This window comes from Echinops telfairi, unplaced genomic scaffold, assembly GCF_000313985.2.
Source record: "Echinops telfairi isolate 266 unplaced genomic scaffold, ASM31398v2 ScPeMD7_7469;HRSCAF=8507_1, whole genome shotgun sequence".
Classification (NCBI taxonomy): domain Eukaryota; kingdom Metazoa; phylum Chordata; class Mammalia; order Afrosoricida; family Tenrecidae; genus Echinops; species Echinops telfairi.
In genome coordinates this window covers 76,945,693-76,965,036 of record NW_022111373.1, presented here as the reverse complement: position 1 = coordinate 76,965,036, position 19,344 = coordinate 76,945,693, and the positions used below count along the sequence as shown (strand labels likewise).

The 19,344-nt window shown below is 41.8% G+C and overlaps 1 protein-coding gene and 1 pseudogene across 3 annotated transcripts in view; one reads left to right on the top strand and one right to left on the bottom strand.

Moving 5' to 3' along the window:
• FAM169A (family with sequence similarity 169 member A) overlaps nt 1-19,344 on the bottom strand; it is a 67,896-nt gene that overhangs the window by 7,752 nt on the left and 40,800 nt on the right. For 2 of the 3 annotated variants that reach the window (XM_004703534.2, XM_045285352.1), the window contains exons 7-11: nt 13,849-13,977; nt 13,409-13,521; nt 5,705-5,744; nt 5,049-5,199; nt 2,350-2,503 (exon numbers count right to left, since the gene is read on the bottom strand). In XM_004703534.2, the coding sequence (XP_004703591.1) occupies nt 2,350-2,503; nt 5,049-5,199; nt 5,705-5,744; nt 13,409-13,521; nt 13,849-13,977 (587 nt within the window). The remainder of the gene's footprint in view (nt 1-2,349; nt 2,504-5,048; nt 5,200-5,704; nt 5,745-13,408; nt 13,522-13,848; nt 13,978-19,344) is intronic. The other variant, XM_045285353.1, reaches the window with a different exon arrangement.
• Nucleotides 5,904-11,506, top strand: LOC105978703 (annotated as a pseudogene).

Here is a 19,344-nt window from a genome sequence, read left to right as displayed (position 1 = left end):
AAGAGGGATATCACTGTTGATGACAGATGGATCTTGGCTCAAAGCAGAGAATACTAGAAAGATGTTTGTGTTTTATTGACTATGCCAGGGCATCTGACTGTGTGGGTCATAACAGACTATGGGTAACTCTGAGAAGAATGGGAATTCAGAATACTTCATCGTGCTCATGCTGAACTTGTACATGGATCTAAAGGCAGTATTCTAATAGAACAAGGACTACTGCATGCTTTAAAAATCGGGAAAGATGTGCATCAGGGTTATATCCTCTCACCATACTTCTTCCATCCAAATGTTGAGCATATGATCAGAGAAATTGGATTGTATGAAGAAGAGTGTGGCATAGGGATTGGAGGAAGGCTTATTAACAACCTGTGATATGCAGATGACCCACCCTGCTTGCTGAAAGCGAGGAGGACCTGAAGCGCTTGCTGATGCCGATCGAGGATTGCAGCCTCCCATATGGATGACAACTCAATGTCAAGAAAACCCAAATCCTCCCTGATAGAACAATAGGTAACATCACAATAAATGCAGAAAAGGCTGATGTTGAAGTTGTCAAGGATTTCATCTTGCTTGGATCCATAAACAAAGCTCGTGGAAGCAGCAGTCAAGTGATCCAACAAAGGACTACTTTGGGTAAATCTGCTACACAAGACCTCCTGCAAGTGTTAAAAAGAAGGATGTAAATCTGAAGACTAAGGTGTGCCTAAGGCAAGTCAGAGTATTTTCAATGGCCTCAGATATATTTGAGCGTGGGGCACTGCATGAGAAGACCTAAGAAGAAAAAATGCGTCTGAATGATGGTGCTGGGGAGAGAGTATTGGAAGTACCATGGACCAACTACCAAGAAGTACAGCCAAAATGTTTCTTAGGGGCAAGGATGGCGAAACTTACTCTTTAAGTGCCTTGGAGATGTTGTCCAGAGAGACCAGTCCCTGGAGAAGGACATCATGCTTGGTAAAGGGATGGTGAAAAAGAGGAAGGAGCCCAACAAGATGGATCGACACAGTGGTTGCAACCCTGGGCTTGAAGACAAGGCAGTTGTGAAGGTGCCGCAGGGCCGGCTGGGCCCGTGTTTCCTTCTGCTGTACACGGAAGGTGGCAAAGAGTCGGAAATGACTTGACAGCCCCTAAGAACAACAACATTGTTGTATGGCTGACACGGGCTACCTGAAGGGATGTACAGTATAATAATCATAGAAATAGACCGCAAATATATATTTACCCACTAAAGGGTCTACCATAATTTTACACGAGTAACACATGCTTTTAACTAAGTTTGCTAGCCAATCACTCCCTCCCCCTGGGCGGTGTTTTTCCTAATGCCTGCTCTGCTGGTGGGCTCGGCCACCTCCCCCCACACCCCCTAGGGCTCCTTCTAGCACGTAAGTACAGCTCATGAGAACCACTGCACTTTCTCTAACTTACTGCAGATCCCTAAAGACACAGTTCGGCACGGGTTGTGTTTGTGACAACGAAGAAGACGGGACTTACATCATATCCAATGTACCGTGTTCTTGACGTGTACAATTCAGTACATTTATCATACTGTTCAACCATTAAAATGATGTTTCCAAATTTCCCCATCACCCCTAACAGAAGATCAGTGTCCCCTAAGCAGTAATCCCCCTTTTCTGCTCCCTCATGCTACTAAACACAAACCCACTGCCATCAAATCAATTACAATTCATAACCATCCTACAGGACAAAACAGAACTGCTCCCCAGGGTTTCCAAGGCTGTACATTTTTTATGGAGACAGACCGCCCCATCTTTCTCTTGTGCAGTGGCAGGTGGCTGGTAGATTTGAACTGCCGACCTTGTGATTAGCAGCCCAACTCATAACCCACTACAGCATCAGGGACTGACTTCCTCCCACTCCTAGAATCACTAACAAATGTTGATCTCTACATACTCGTCTATTCCACATACCGTATATACTCGAGTATAAGCTGACACGAATGTCAGCCGAGGCACCTAATTTTAGCACAAAAACTGCATTAAAAATGTGCTGAAAAACTCAGCTAATACACAAGTACATATAGAGCTTCATATACGTGAAATCAGACATCTGTACCTCTGTGGCTGACGTATTTCATTCGGAATGTTTTCAAGGTTTGTCCACGTTGTTACATGGGTCAGGACTTCCGTTCTCCGGATGGCCGAGGAAAAGTTCATTGTATACATGTACCACATTTTATCTGCCCACTCAGATCTATGCTTTTTTCAGGACTAAATAGCATTTCTACTAAGGCTCTAAAGTCTCGTGTACTTTTCTAAGAATCTATGCTTTACAAACCTCCCATTTAAGTTTACCTTTATTCCTCTTGCTGCATCGGTGCTCACGTACCTTTCCCCCACCTTGCTTTTCTAGGTGTGGCTGGCCTTCTGGTGCTGGCGGTGTGTCCTTATCACTGCTTTCATCCTCAAACTCAGCCACGCTCTCTTCCGGCTCTTCCGGGAATTCTTCTGAGCTCTCCGATGTGCGTGCAGCAGACTCCAACCTGAAACACCACCACTCATCAGCCATTCCGACTGGTCAGAGTCAGGATGAATATAAGATTCCTACAACTCTTTCTTCAAAGGTAACACTTTGGAGAATCACAAAGTGTTGTTTGGTGAACAACGTATTCCCGACTTTCCAGGTCTAAAACCAACCTCATTAGCCTTGTACAAATTTGCTCGCTCTTCCCAGCTTGTTCTCCAGTCCAACCAGTAACATCAACAATTTCTAATTGTGTAATAGCTACACCCTTCTTCCAACCTACTCCTGTCTTCCCAGAACTGGCTCTGTCAAAAAGACCTGGCACTTCCCAGGTGACCTGCACAGCATGGGTTTCCAGCCCGTACCTCAGCACTGGCATAATCATTTAATATTGTCCTTGCCAGTTCTAATAAGAACAAATTACATGGTTGAGTTCTACCTCTGAAATATCTTTCAAACATATCCTCATCCATCGTCAACATTCTCTGGACCACAGTAATCACTTCCCAACTCACCTTGACTTTCTGCACATCCTTGAACAAGTTTGGTACATCTGTGCCTGTTAGTCCAGCTCAGAAACTTTGGATAGTTGTCTGCGCTTCGAAATTATAGAGAGTTCCTCTTCTCTCTTACCTCAGACATCAGGCCTCCTTAGCATGCCTCAGCTCTGGGCCTTTGTTCATGACACTCCCTTCATCCGGCTCTGCGGGGCCCAGCATGGCAACCACAAAGACGAGCATTGCCCTTTACATTTAAAGTCCGTATAAGGAAAATTAAACTAAAACTTCACTTCATCAGCAGCACGAGCCACATTTCGAGAACTCGAGAGCCACACTGGCTACTGGTTTGCATACTGGGCCATGGGAAGCTATGCTGGACAGGGCTAGTGTAGATCAAGGATAAGCAATTTTTTCCATAAAGGGTCATATATGTTAGCTGTTGCAGGCCATTCAATCTCTATTCCAACTACTCAACTTCCCTACTGTAAAACTAGAGCAACCTACTTATGTTATTTTATTTACAGTAAAATTATATTTAGAAAAATAGGCAGTGTACCTACAAAGTCTCCTATCTCAACTCTCCTTATTGAATTTCTACTTCTCTTTGTGGTTCTGGTCCAAAGGCAACCTCCAAACGGAACTTCCCCAATTAGACTGAACCTTATCATCAGCATTCACCGAACTTTGGACTACCCCAAATCACACAACACTCTTTTATTGTTATCTGTCTGTCTTGTTTTGTTCCACATAGTGTCTTGTATACATAGTGGGTTACACATTGGGCTGCTAGTTGCAAGGTCAGCAGTTCAAAACTACCAGCTGGGAGAAAGATGAGGCTTTCTACTCCCTTAAGGATTTGAGAGAGAGAGTTCTATGTCCTATAGGGTTGTTGCGAGTCAGAATGGAATTCATGAGAGCTTTCAAGTGCCTGAGTAAGCATTCACGCATGGAGTCTTAAGAAAAGCAAACAATAGCCACAATATTTCTAGGATGTTCCATTTTAAATATTTGATGACATTTTCTTCTGAAAAGGGTATATGTCAAATTATTGCTCACTGAGCAACTGAGTTTTCTAAACTCTTGTTCTCGTCACAACTTCCTGGATTTAAATATTAAATATTGCCTTTAACAAAGGAGCCCAGTGGCAATGTCAGGTAATCATTAAGACTGCTAAACCCAAGGTCGTGGGTTCAAATTCACCAGCTACTCCATGGGAGAGCAGTAAGGCTATCTTCTCCAATAAAGACTTACAGCTGACTCTACACAGGGTCACTAAGAGTAGGAATGGGCTCAATGGCAATGGGTTTTTTCAGGTTTTTGTTGACGTTGCTTTCAGGAGCACACACGTTTCATCAAAACATTTACATAGTAAAATCCAGATAAGAACCTAACTCTCTCCCTGTGTAAATTAATTTGATAACTAAAACAGCAGAGCTACATAGTAACTAAAGGATAACTTAGGAACAACTTACAGGACTACTGGGGTAAAGATCTAATTATACTTAAAAATTTTTAATCTTGCCTTCTTTGAGCTTCAAAAGAAGACAGGATAAAGGGCTGACCCAAACGCTTCCTGATTCAATTAGCTACTGAGTTCCTGGAGGAACTGGCTGCACTATGTACAGTTCCCACTAATTAAAAAAAAAATTAAATGGTATCCCAGAGCCCAGCAAAATGAATCCGCTATAAAGTCAAAACTAACTAAACCTTAGCATGTCTAAAAACCATAGCATCTACAATTAAATTCAAAGTTCAAAATTGGTGATAATAACTTAGTGTGGACAATAAAATCATTAGAATATTTTCCCTCACCACTAGGATGAGAGATTAATCTAAGGATTTCTTCGGCCCAATCACTAGCTTCCCTCCCTCTAACGCTGCCAGAGTTCACGGACACCCTGAGCCCACACTGCTAAGCGTCACCAACGATCCCCTAGGAGGCTGCAAATACAAACTTCTACACCCAAGGGCATTGCTACATCAACGGCTTCCACCCTCACACTCAATACTGATAACCTGACAAGAATATCTAAAATGAGAGTAAGTGAAATTTAAAACATTTACTTGTTTATTGAGGCTGCAGGTGATGTCTGGGGAGTCTTGTCATCGTCTCCTTGAGAACCACTAAATTCAGGATCCTGAAACCTCTTCCCAATCTTTGGCCGCTTGAGATGACCGCTTCGACTACGCGTGGAAACAGGAGCCTTACTGTGACCTGAGGGGAAAAACCGCAAACCACACTGAAGCAAACATCCTTTAAATGCGCCACTGACTCCAACACAGTGAACCCCCAGACTGTGGCAGCTTACACGCACCCCCAACATCACGAAGAAGCACCCTTTCCCTCACGGAAGCCCAGCTACGGAAACACGGCAGTGCATGTTTCTAAGATACAAAGTAACTTTGTCGAGATTCATTCTTCACATTCCCTCTCCCACATGTTCTCTCCCCATAACACTGGGTTGGTGAGGTAGACATGGTTGCCCCTATGTGACAGGTGAAGACACAGTGGGAGTGGTGACAGGAGAACTCACAACTAGATTTTTCAGCAGGAAACATCTTCACTTACTGACACTGACTCGCTGTCTGGTTGTGTGTCTCTCTCTCGCGCTCTCTCTCTCTCTCTCGCGCTCTCTCTCTCTCTCTCTCTCTCTCTCTCTCTCTCTCTCTCTGCTAACACTGCCTCAAACACTTACTGATAGATTTGATGGATGTCTTACCTTCAGAAGTGCTGGCAAAGGTGTCTTTTAGGGAATCAATCTAAAACAAGAGATAGAGATCAAAATCCAAGAATCGAATTCATTCACAGGTTCAAGAACAAACCTTTAAAATGTTTTTCAAATAGCATTTTTATATTCTTTACTACATCCATTTAAACAAAAGTTACGGTGTAAAAAGATTATACTGTCGCCTCAGTGGATGTATGAAACCATTTCTAGTTCTGACACACTGCAGACTCCTAGTATCGAGCCCCAGCGGCCTTCCCTTCTCATGCACAAGCTCTCCTGGTATAATTCCACCTTCTCTCGTGACTTCAACATCTATTTGCTGATGAAGTTAATACACAATTTAAATTTTTCCAAACTATTTCCCTGGCTTCCAAAGCTCTGTTTCTAACGAGTCTTATCTCCTAGTGGATGTCTCCCCAATTTCACATCCAACACGACCAGAACGGAACTCTTCATCTTTTCCCTAACATCACTCTCGAGTCTACCCAGAAACCAGTGAGGCAGTCATGCCTTTTCTTACCCGTCATTCAATCGGTCAGAAAGCCCGCCAAGTTTAACTCGGACAACTCGCGTTCTTTGGGCTGACCAGTGCTTTCGAACATCCCTGTGTCATCGACACGGAGCATTCCAAGAGCTTTCTTGCTGGTGGCCTTCCTTCTAACCCCATCCGTCTACTCTCCTCCAACTTGCTGACAGCGATGTTTCTAAATCCCAAGTCATGCGGCCCTGTGCCTAGGCCCCAGAACCTTAGTGGTTGACCACTGCACAGAGCACCAACTCTCGCCTTCTTCAAATGGCCTTCTACAACGGGATCTCTTGTTCTCTCTGGGTTCTACTTCTGGACCGAACTTCTTGCAGTTTCCGCAAACATGCCATTTTCTCCTACAACTCCGCGGTTTTCTGCATGCCTTAACTGTGTAGAATACCCTAACAACTTGTCATAGATCTCCTGCTCGCCTTCAAAAGTCCACTCAGTGACTACTTCGTACATCCCTGGGAGAGCTGGTCAGGCTCGGCGTGGTGCCTCCAGTCACTTGCTATCTGCTCTGGTTAACATGCTCAGCTGAAATATTAAAATAATGTGTAGAAAAAGAATCTCTAAAATTAAAAAAAAATGTTAATGTAAGTTATGCTGCCAAACTTACACTACGAAGCCCTGGTGGCGTGCTGGGTTATGTACCGGGCTGCTATCAGCAGTTCAAAGCCACCAGCCACTCCCCAGGACAAAGATGAGGTTTTCCACTCCCGAAAAATATTGAAAGCCTTGGAAACCGCCAGAGCCATTCTATCCCGCCCGTTGCATAAGGTCAGTGTGAGGTAGAAATGACTTGAAGACTGTGAATTTGAGCTTGTTTAAGTGGGTTTTTTTGAGCTTTAACCCTAGAAAGCGGCTCCGGTATAATATATTCTAATATGACACTGGGGTCCATGAGTGATAGAAACATTTTTAGAGGTTAACATCTACCCAGAAGCACCTTGAAAAGAAGGGCTAACAATCTACATATGAAAAATCAGCCATTAAAAACTCAGATCTATGAAGAAAGCTGATTGTGCCTGGCTATCAAAAGATAGTGAGTCTGGGGTCTTAAAGGCTTGAAGGTAAACAAGTGGCCATTTAGCTCAGAAGCAACAAAGCCCACATGGAAGAAGCAAACCAGCCTATGCGATCACCAGGTGTCGAAGGGATCAGGTATAAGGCATCATCAGAACCAAAAAAATCATATCATTGTGAATGAGGAGCAGTGCGGAGTGGAGACCCAAAGCCCATCTGTAGGCAATCAGACATCCGCTTATGGAAGAGTCTCGGGGAGGAGACAAGCCAGTCAGGGTGCAGTGTAGCAACTATGAAACAAACAACATTTCTCTAGTTCGTAAATGCTTCCTCCCCCACGTCCCCCACTATCCATGATCCCAATGCTACCTTACATATCTGGCTAAACCAGAGGATGTACACTGGTACAGATAGGAACTGGAAACACGGGGAACCCAGAGCAGATGATCCCTTCAGGATCAGTGGTGAGAGTGGCAATACTGGGAGAGTGGAGGGAAGGTGAGGTGGAAAGGGAGAACCGATTACAAGGATCTACATATAACCTCCTCCCTGGGGGACGGACAACAGAAAAGTGGGTGAAGGGTTATGTGGGACAGTGTAAGATATGACAAAGTAATAATTTATAAATTATCAAGGGTTCACGAGGAAGGGGGATACGGGGAGGGAAGGGGGAAAATGAGGCGCTCATGCCAGGGGCTTAGGTGGAGAGCAAATGTTTTGAGAATGATGAGGGCAATGAATGTACAAATGTGCTTTACACAAGTGATGTATGTATGGATTGTGAGAACAGTTGTCTGAGCCCCTAATAAAATGATTTTAAAAAGAAACACTTGATCAGTCTCTAAACAGTTGTTTCATGGGGCTCATTCCCCATCAAACTTGTTGCAATACACTTGTTGCAATACTTAGAAAACAAAATCTCAGATCTACTCTGACATGCAAGAGCTGGAGTGACTTGATGACAGCTGGCTTTGCAGATATGACTGTGAGCCAAAGAACGGGGTTTGGATTTTCTTTTCCTGTTTTTGAAGAGCTTGAACAACTAAGGTGCTTGCTGTTACTTTAGAATAGCCTGACAGGTGGGAGCCACACAGTCCCACCTAGCCGGCAAATGAACTTCAGGAGGGAGGGCGCATGACGCAGGCATGTGCAATCACTGATCCTAACTATGCATGAAGATCCTAAATATATGGGAGTAGCAAACCCCCCGCCCCCCCAAAAGGAATTTTCCCCCCAAAGCTATGTATTTAAATTTTTTTTACAAGACAACCTTCTCACTGTCAAAGTACTCTCCATTACACTTGATACATCTGTCAAATCTGCAATTCCACTCTTCAGATTCATCTATTTGGATGGCTGATAGCAACTCCCTCGGTTTGTTTTTTTCCCCACCTCTTCTGCGTTGTCAATCGTTGTCCTTTCATGTCCATCTTTATTCGCAGAAACAAAAAGAAGTCGCACAGAACGAGGTCAGGTGAGTAAGGTGGCTGCTTTTTACCAAAAATTGGCACACAAGGTGGCTGCGTGAACAGGTGCATTGTCGTGATGGCAAAAACAGTCCCGTCTGCCACAAACCGGGCCTTTTTTGTGGCACACGATTATGCAATCTTTTCAGATTCTATTCTCTAAACAGAAAGCTTGATTAACAGTCTGACCTGGTAAAACAAAGTCCAAATGCACTATGAGTTGACATTTTCGTCCATTCAGGAAGTTGATAGATGTTGAGAATGAAGCTTATCATCAATCGACATTTCACCTTTTTTAAAATGAGAAAACCACCGTATACTTGAGTTTTTCCCATAGCACTGTCCTTATAAGCTGTGTTCAACATCACAACAGTTTCTGTGGCATTTTTCCTGAGCAGGAAACAAAATTTCACAGCTGCACTCTGTTCTGTTGGCCATCACAAAAAATGAGGTTTAAGCAAAACTGCTTTTATGAAAAAAATTCACTGTGACCAGGGAGACCCTTCCCAGGTGCACTGGGTGCACTAACTCAGAGCTGGATACTCACCTAGCAGAAAAAATGTGTACTACGAAAGCTCTGGCCAGTGCAGCTTTTCCCGGGCTTTTTAGGTACCCTCTCGTATTCAAGTTCCCAAATGACGGGGGGACTCTGGCCTTGGCGCTCTCTCAGGGAGCTCCTGGCTCGGAGAGAAGGTTTATGCATAGGAGAGTGTAGCAGGTCCCTATGTCCAATGGGAGCCTCAAGCTGGGACCTCTCCCAGACCTGGCCTGATGTGTCTTTCTATGCTTGCATCCTTTCTGGCTATAAGTGGTTTTTTTAAAGTCTAAGTAGGTGGCATGTAACTATTTTGAGCTGTTCTAGAGAATTAATGAACCCACTGGAGTAATGAGACATTAGAGGCTGACAGAGTCGGTTAGTGCTGACCTAGCTCTGGGTGTCTGGCTGATAAGGACATGGCTTCATAGGAAGTCGATGAAAGAAGTAGGGACTTCTTCAAGTGTGTGACACAGACAGTAGAGACATGAGAGAAGCAGAGACACACACACCAATGCAGACTCCTGAGCCCCTCTATAGCTGCTCTCTGATGACCTGGCCTCAGAGGTGTTTGCACTCTGCTCAGGAGAGCCAAGAATGAGGTCTGACCTCACTTTGGGGGTTAGGATCTGAAAGAGCTTTGGCCCTGAAGTAAGCAGGAGAGGAGGAATAGAAATCCATTTCCAAGTGAGAACAGGTTTCACACTGATCCCAGTATTCATTTAGTGATAAATGTGGGGTTTGCCCTTTTAGAGTGCAATTTGTAGCATTATCCAAATAGGTTTAAATTATTTGGCTTACTGTTGAAGTAAATAATTTGCTATCATTACATATATGAGAGGAGTACAATCTTCTACCTCCACAATATTTCCGATTTCTGAACTATAATAGAACTTATGTTGAAGTTTGAAGCTCCAAATGTAGATGAAAAATTCTAACTTCTCATAAAAAACTCATTGCCATTGAGTGGATGCCGACTCCTAGCGACCCTACAGAAGAGGGTAGAACTAAAAAAAACACCACAAAACTTTTTTTTTTTTTTTAAAGGAGAAGAGGGTAGAATCGCCCTGTGGCAGTTTCCAAGACTGCAACTCTTTATGAGAGTAGAAAGCTTTGTCTTTCTCCCTTGGAGCAACTTGTGGTTTCGAACTGTTGACCTTAAAATTCCCAGCCCAATGGGTACTATTAATCATATCATCCTTTAAAAGTTTCAAAATGTTTCACTCAAGGTTTCTGCCTCTGAATGCCATGATGGAAAAAGCATCCTTAGTGGTCCTTCGTGTCCGCCACCCCCCTACCCCATATCTAAGTTCTAAAGAGCCCGGACAACTGCAGAAACTCTTCATGAAAGGGCTGAGCTTTGACACAACGAAGGAGATTCTGCAGAGCCATTCTGAACAATAGAGGGCGCTCACAGACTGTGTGGTCCCCAGACATCCAAACACCGAGGGCTCTGGAGGCTTAACTCTACTATGGAGGAGGGGGACACAGCCATGGATGCAAGGCCAGGCCACACAGGGTGGATGGAAGAGCTTTGGAACCACAGGGCTGGCTGTCTCAGGAGAAGACTCTCAAAGACCAGGTGCCCATAGAACCATGAAATAGAGCTCTGTTGGGGGCATCAAAGAAGACACTGAAGAGCACCAGCTACAGGATTATTTTGAGCAATATGGGAAAACTGAAGTAATTCACATCATGAGCGATCAAGTCAGTGGCAAGAAGAGGGGCTTTGCTTTTGTGACACTTGATGACCATGACTCTGTAGATAAGACTGTCATGCTGTGCAGGGCCACAACTGGGAAGCAAGGAAAGCCCTGTCGAAGCAAGAGATGGCCAGTGGCTCTTCCAGCCAAATAGGTTGAAGCAGCTCTGGAAATGTCAGTGGTGGCCATGGAGGTGGTTTTGGTGGGAAGGACAACTTTGGTCAGGGGTGGAAACTTCAGTGGACGTGGTCGCTTTGGTGGCAGCCGTGGTGGTGGTGGATATGGCGGCAGCGGGGATGGTTTAATGGATTCGGTAATGATGAAAGCAATTTTGGAGGAGGCGGAAGCTACAATGATTTGGGCAATTACAACAATCGATCTTCCAATTTTGGACCAAAGAAGGGAGGAAACTTTGGAGGCAGAAACTCTGGCCCTTACAGTGATGGAGGTCAATATGTTGCCAAACCACAAAACCACGGTGGCTACAGTGGTTCAAGCAGCAGCAGTAGCTGTGGCACTGGCAGAAGATTTCAATGACTGACAGGAAACAAGGGTTAGCAGGAGAGGGGAGCCAGCTAAGTGACAGGGAAACTACAGGATCCAGCAGATTTGTGAACTCAGTCAAGCACAGTGGTGGCAGAGCCTAGCTGCTATAAAGAAGACATGTGTTGGGCAATACTTATGTGAATGAGCAAAAGAATTTAAGGACTGTATTTACTGTATAACAGGTTATTTTAATTTTGGTTCTGTGGAAAGTGTGAAGCCTTCCAACAAAGGGTTTTAATGTAGTTTTTCCTTTTTTTGTGTGTGTGGCCATGCTACTGACTGAATAAATGTTTTTTGTTTGTTTTTTTAATGTGCTGTGTAAAGTTAGTCTACCCTTAAACCATCTTGATAAACTGCCTAACAGTATGAAGTATAGTACTACTTCAGGCTAATGCCATTGGTTTGAAATATACTGAGATCTGACCTTAGAACCCTGCTTGGGGCAGTGGAGCCATTGTTTTCAGAAATTGTGGTTGGAGCTGCGCTGACAGTTACTGGGTGTAACTTGGAGTTTACCGTTGGAAATTACAGGATGTATTTGGTAATAAAAAATGGTTGTTGGTGCATCCGACGCAATGAATTTAAATTGAATAATGGTAGCGGATAAAATTATAGGTGGAGTTGGAATTTATGTATCATCCATTATCATGTGTAATCAATAAACAATTTAATACTAAAGTTTGCACTTAAATAGTCAGATCTTATACCAACCAAGCCAAGAAATAAGCACAGATAAACCCCTCAAAGTGCCTTCTGATATATGATTGCATATAAATGTACACACACTTATCCAAGAGTCACTAAAAACATATTCAGCCACGTACAAAGAAAATATGACTATAATAGATGCCATCAAATCAAAACTACATTAAAATAACTTCCCCAATATTACCAGCAGACCCATATTTTAAGTAATTATTTTAAGTAGCACAAAATACCAGTTCTATAAAAAGAGACCAGTCCTCTGGAGTACAGTGTAAAAGAACTATCCTTCTACTGTTAATGCCTGAAAAATGCATTATGTCTGTCAAAGACCCAATTTTTAGTCTGAAACTTTCCACAATTTCACAAACTTTGAACTACTGATAATTCCACTTCAAGGAATTTATATGGACAACAAAATGCCTAGAGGGCACAAAAATTCACATACAAATGTGTCCAATGTCAGGCCACTAATAAATGTAAATATTTACGTATATATTCAATATTAATGAGCTAAATGATGATGGCATACTGTTTACCAAGCATGTGTTAAACAGTAATGGCACGGAAAATGGTTACATTAACAACATAAAAAGATAAAAGCAAAGAAAGTATAGATACATTTAATATATACTATTCAATGCATACACCAAATGCTAACAGTGACTAATAACTAGGGGGAGATTTCAGGTTTTCATTTTCTTGTATGATTTTCTATGGTTTCCAGATTACTGCAACTATCAGCAAACAGGCTAACATCATACTGATAAGATGACTATAAACAAAGAAAATGAAATCCTTTTTTAATTCTGAACTTTGGGGTAGTATCACTGCAAATTATACAATTATCTTGAATAAATTAGTGCCTTGTTAGCGCAATAGGCAACGCGTCAGTCTCATAATCTTGAATAAATTATATTTTCCTCCAACATCATCAACAGGCATATGGTACCAAGAAAAAGAAGATGGAAAGAAGAAGCCCCCGAGGAGATGGATGGGCCCAGTGGCTGCAACAATGGACTTCAACATGAGAACAATTGTGAGGACGGTGCAGGATCGGGCAGCGGTTCCTTTTGTAGGACACTGGGTGGCTGCAAGTCGGAACCAGCAGCATGGCCCCTAACCACCACCAGCAGGAAAATGGATACAGAGAACGAAACAGGCTTCCCGCAACAGACAGAGAGTACCTACAGTCAGCTGCACATCACCGGATTGACGGTCTCCAACTTTTGCTTCATATCCTGGAACAGACGCAAGACCATATTCTCCCGGTGTAGGTCTTCTAGCTTCAGTTTGAGAAACTGCTGTATGCAGAAGAATTTTAAAAATTCTTAACCAATCAGTATTTACTGGGTTTTAATAGTCACATTATCTGTACTGATGCTCACAAGAGCCTGGAAAAGCAGCCTAGACAGATGGAAGCTGAAAATCTAGGCCTGGGATAGCCACCTCATCAATCTATGCAGTAAAATCTGGCAAATACAAACCATCTTAAAGAGTGACATTAGGGAGAAATACGTGGGATGGGATGGGGTGAGGTCGAGACTACCTTTGGTCCCTTGCTATTCTTGCTACTTTAATAATGACACATTGCTTTTTAAGTTGAACTTGAATATGGAGAGCATTTTCACCTGTAATTTTAAGTGATTCTCTCTGCAGTGCTCTAGTAACTGGTATTCTCTGGTACCAGTGTCCAACACCTTCAACTTCCCAGAGGAGTTCATGGTCTCCTGGATACTTTTCAAAGTACTGCTTGCAAGCTGAAAAACACAGGTCGAGCATAACCATGGGACCCATGACACCAAGACAACTCAAGACAATGACACAGCCACTTCATTTACGAATAAAAACCGCCAGAAATATTCTTTTACTAATGTGGGTTTATAATGATTCTTGAAAGCTGCTAGGACAAGTTCTTATCCTCATTTTTGCCTCATTAGTGTTAAGGGAAAAATTACTAATACAGTATCGAAAACACAAAATAACAAATTAAAAAAATGATTAGGCTCCATTGACAGCATGAACGAAGTCACTAACTCGGAACAAACTAACCTGTCAATTCCAGGCAATTCCAAACAGAATTCCATCAGAGGTTTGTTTTTTTTAATGGAAATCCACAAAGCTGAATGCCGCACTTAAAAATGGAAGACCAAATGGTCAAGAGAGATGTGTCAGGATCATTCTGAGGAAAGGGGAATTATCCTAGCAGCTATCGGGAATCATTATCAAACCAACGTAAATAAAAGAATCTGCCATTGATATTAGGATATGTAAATAGGAAAGAAGAAAAAACATAGTAAAAATACCAGGAGAAAAAGGAAAAACAACACAAAATAGCTAAAATTTGCTAAATGTCAGAGGCATTTGATTTCAACAGCAAACGGATACACTTTTGAGTAAATGGAGTTAGAACACAAATCCACATAGAAAAAAATATCACATTCATAAAAATATATTCTAGATAGATTCTAAGATATAATGTGAAAGGGATTCTTTTTTAAATATGTGAATAACCCTAGAACATTAAGATACTCAGAATTTCTTATTAAGGACACAACACACTTAATAAGGAAACATTTTAAATCGGGCTCTAAGTTTACAACTTTCCCTATCAGGTGTGCAGCAGCACTTCCACTGATGGCCAAAATAACCTGTGTTAGCACTGACCCAATGTAATAGCTGCTACCCACATGTGACCCTGGAGAGACTTAAATATATTTCCTTTACAATTTCTACATCATATTTAACTAAGCAGCTACTACACAGTTCTACGTAATTAATGTGTCATACAGACACAGACTGGGAAATGCGTAGAATAAAACAAAGTATTTGTATCTAGCACTTATAAAGAACTGCTAAAGCAAATTAGTAAAGGATAAAAATAATCCCAAAGAAAAACAGAAACTATAAACAGGAAAATTAAAATACACTGAAATTGAGATCTATGTTTACATGCAGTACACACTAACAAGCACCAGGCTTCTTTCCATTTCATGCTGTGCAGCAGCATCGAGATTGGGAAGACAGACGCCTCCCGCTTTGACACTTTCAAACTTGTCTTCCTGTTCATGAGCATGGTATGGGACTGCTCGTAGGTAGACCTCTTGTGGCTTCTTGCATTAGTGCTTAGCAGACTTCTTTGTATAACTATTTTACATTCCTAGTCAGACTTACCCCTAAGTCGTTTACCTTTTTTAGGTAGAGCTATTGTAAATGGTACTGTTTTCTTGACTATCTTTTCAAAAATGTTTTGTGTGTACAGAATTCTAACTGATTTTTGTATGTTGCCTTATTCCTGGCCACTCTGCTGAAATCTTCTAAGAGCTCTCTCTATTCGCGTTAGTGTGGAGTCCCTGAGATTGTTTATGTATAAATCAAACCAAACTCACTGCTCCGTTGGCTTCCAAGGCTGTAAGCCTTACTGGAAGCAGGAGTTCCAGTGACTAACTCACGACATCACTGGGGTCCTGGTCTAGGTGTGCTGCTGTAAGGGCCCACTGAGTCAGAGGCTCTGAAACTTGCTTTGTTTCAGAGTAGCTAAAGCAAATGGAAGAGAGGATGAAGCCAGGGAGCTAAACAGAAAACTTCAAAAGGCAACTCGAGAAGACAAAATTAAATATTATAATGAAATGTACTAAATCCTAGAATTAGAAACCCAAAGGGGAAGAACATGCTCAGCATATCTGTAATTGAAAGAACTCAAGAAAAAATTCAAGCCTTGGGTTGAAATGTTGGAAGGTTCTATATGCAAAGTATTGAATAATGCACGAAGCATCAAGAGAAGATGGGAAGAATACACAGAATCACTACACCAAAAAAGAACTAGTCGACATTCCACTATCTCAAGAGGTTGCATATGAACAAGAACCAATGGTGCTGAAGAAGTTCAAACTGCACTGAATGCATTAGCCAAAAACAAGACTCCAGGAACTGATGGAACACCTGCTGAAATGTTTCAGAAAGCTGAGAAGCACTGGAGGTATTCACTCTTCAATGCCAGGAAAATTTGTAAGACAGCTACTTGGCCAACTGACTGTCAGAGATTCATATTTGTGCCCATTCCAAAGAAAGGTGACCCAACAGATGTTGAAACTACAGAACCATATCATTGACATTGCACACAAGCAAATTTTTGCTGAAGATCATCCAACAACAGTTGCAGCAGTACATTGACAGGGAACTCCAGAAGTTCAGGCCAGATTCAGAAGAGGACATGGAGTAACGGCTATCACTGATGATGTCAGACGGGTCTTGGTTCAAAGCAGAAAATACCAGAAAGATGTTCACTTGGGTTTCACTGACTATGCAAAAGCATTCAACTGTTTGAACCAAAATAAACTACATAACCTTGAGAACACAATGGCAATCCCAGGACGTGATAAATGGAAAAAAGGTCGAAGTTGGCAAGGATTTTGTCTTGTTTGGATCCCCAGTCAATTCTCATAGAAGCAGCAGTCAAATAATCAAAAGACAATTGTATAAAATAAAAAGACAATTGCATTAGGTACATCAGCATGGCTGCACAAGACTTCTTTAGAGTACTGAAGAGCAAGGATGTTCGAGGACTAAGCTGTACTTGACACCAGCCATGGTATTGTCCGTTGCCTCATAGGCATGTGACAGTTGGACACTAACCAGGGAAAACCATAGAAGAACTGATGCAACTGAATTGTGATGAAAAATATTTAAAGTGTCATGGCTGCTAAAAGGACAAACCAATCTGTGTTGGAAGAAGTCAGGCCAGAGTGCTCCTTAAAAGCAAGGATGGCACGCTGCATCTTACATACCCTGGACGTGTTGTCAAGAGAGACCAGCCCTTGGAGAAGACATCAAGTTTGGTAAAGTGGAGAGCAGTGAAAAAGCGGCAGGCACAGTGGCAGCATCAATGGGCACAGGCATGGGAACAATTGTGAGGCTAGCACGGGACCCTGCAGTGTTTCCTTCTGTTGTGCGTGTGGGGTCACTATAGGTCGAAGCCAACTCAGTGGCACCTAACAATTTTCTTCCTTTTTTAATTTGGCCAGTGGTTTATCAATTTTATTGATCTTCCCAAAGAACCAATTTGTATTCTTATTAACTAATAACTTTACAATTTTTCTGGTTTCTGTTTCATTTATTTCTTTTCTACTCTTTATTACTTTCTGTCTTCAGTTGATTGTGGGCTTCTTTAGTGCTCTTTTCCCATATATTCATGTCTTAGAGTTAAGCTGCTGCATTAGACTCCTTTTTTAAGTGTACATTTATTGCTATACATTTTCTGAGTACTGCTCTTGCTGCGTCCCAAGGGTTTTGGTATTCAGCATTTCCATTCCCATTTGACTTTATGATATTTTTATTTTATTTTGAATTTCTATTACCCAGTCATTTTTTTATTCCCAGTTATTTTTAGGCAATGTGTTGTTTTCCTCCTTGTTCGTCCTATTGTTAATTTCTACTTTTATAGCATTGTGATTACACAAGTTACTTGGCACCATTTCAGTGGTTTTAAAAAGGTTTTTGAGGTTTGCTTTGTGGTCTAACACATAGTCTGCTCAGGAGAATGAGGCCTGTGTACTGTAGAAGAATGTACACGTAATGGATTGCTGTTTGGTGGAAAGTTCTGCATATGCCTTTGATGTCCGGTTGATTGACTGTCGGATCATCTGTATCTCTGTTGAGTTTCTTTCTAGCTCATCTGTTCATCAAAAATGATGTGTTAAAGTATAATATATTTTTTATTTTTACAAGAGTATTACAAAACTGAAAATAATAGTCAGGGACACTTCCCTCTAAATTCAATGAAAAAATAAAGAATCCAAGTTTACCAATTTATTAGAATCCCATAAGAAATTAAGATACTGTTTGCAACGAATCTCTCTGCAAACCTTCCCAAACTTGGTAAGGCATAATTTTCTTTTGAGGGTAGAGAAGAATTCCTACGAGGATTATCCAAGGGCATATAATGCTTATCCTATTCTCATGTATAAGTCCAGAAAGTGACCAATTTGAAATGAGCATGGACCATTTGGCTCTTGTTTTCTGGATCTTGTCAATGTCAAAAGAATGAGGAGCATTGGGCTACCCAAATGGCCAGCAAGCACATGAAATGATGCTCTGCACCACATTAACCATCAGGGAAATGCACATCAAAAATGAGATGCCAATTCTGGTGTAGTGTTTCAGCATTGGCCTGTGAGTCTCATGGTCAGCAGTTCGAAATCACCAATATCTCCTCAGGAGAAAGACTGGGTTTTCTACTCCTGTAGACAGTTAGAGTCTCAGAAACCCACAGTGGGTCACTATGAGTCGGAAATGACTTGCTGGCATGCGTGAGTTTTTAGGATGGCTACAAATAGAAAAATGAATGGCTAAAGATAGGAAAATGGAAAACAGTAAATGTTAGCAAGGATGTGAAGAAACTGGGGTCCTCATCCAGAGTTGGTGAATCCTTGTGGAAACAATATAAAATAGTTTGGCAGCTTCTCACAAAGTGAAAACATGCAATTAACCTGTGGGCTAAGAATTCCATTCCTAGGTATAAAACATGAAAGAGAATCAGGAACACAAACAGAAACATGTATGCCAATGTTCGCTGTATTTTTCAAAATGGTCAAATGGTGGCAACAACTCGAAATTCATCCGAAGATAAACAAAATGTAGTACATATCCATGCACATGATGAAGTTTTCCTCTTTCACTAAAGGAAATGAGATTCTGAGAAATGCTCTAACGTGGGAGAACCTTGAAGACAACGTGCTGAATGAAACAAATCAGGCGCAAAAGAACAGATACTCTGTGATCCACCTTCTTGAAACATCTACAAGAAGCAAATGTGCAGAAGCCAACATTCATGAGTAGTTGTGGAGTGTGGGCAGGAGGCAGGGAAGGAGCGAATTATTGCTGTAAGGAACACCGAGTTTCCATTTAGGGTCATGAAAAATGCTGGCAATGGGTGGTGGTGACAGTTCACATCCTGGTGAACACAATGGATGCTGCCAAGCTGAACATGCAAAAAGGCTGAGACAAAAGATGTTTTCTTATTAAAATTTTACTACCCATTTTTTAAGAGACAGAGTAAAAATATCCCAAAGGAAATAGAGATCTGGGAGAATAGAATCAATGGTAAATTATATCTCAGAATTTTCTAA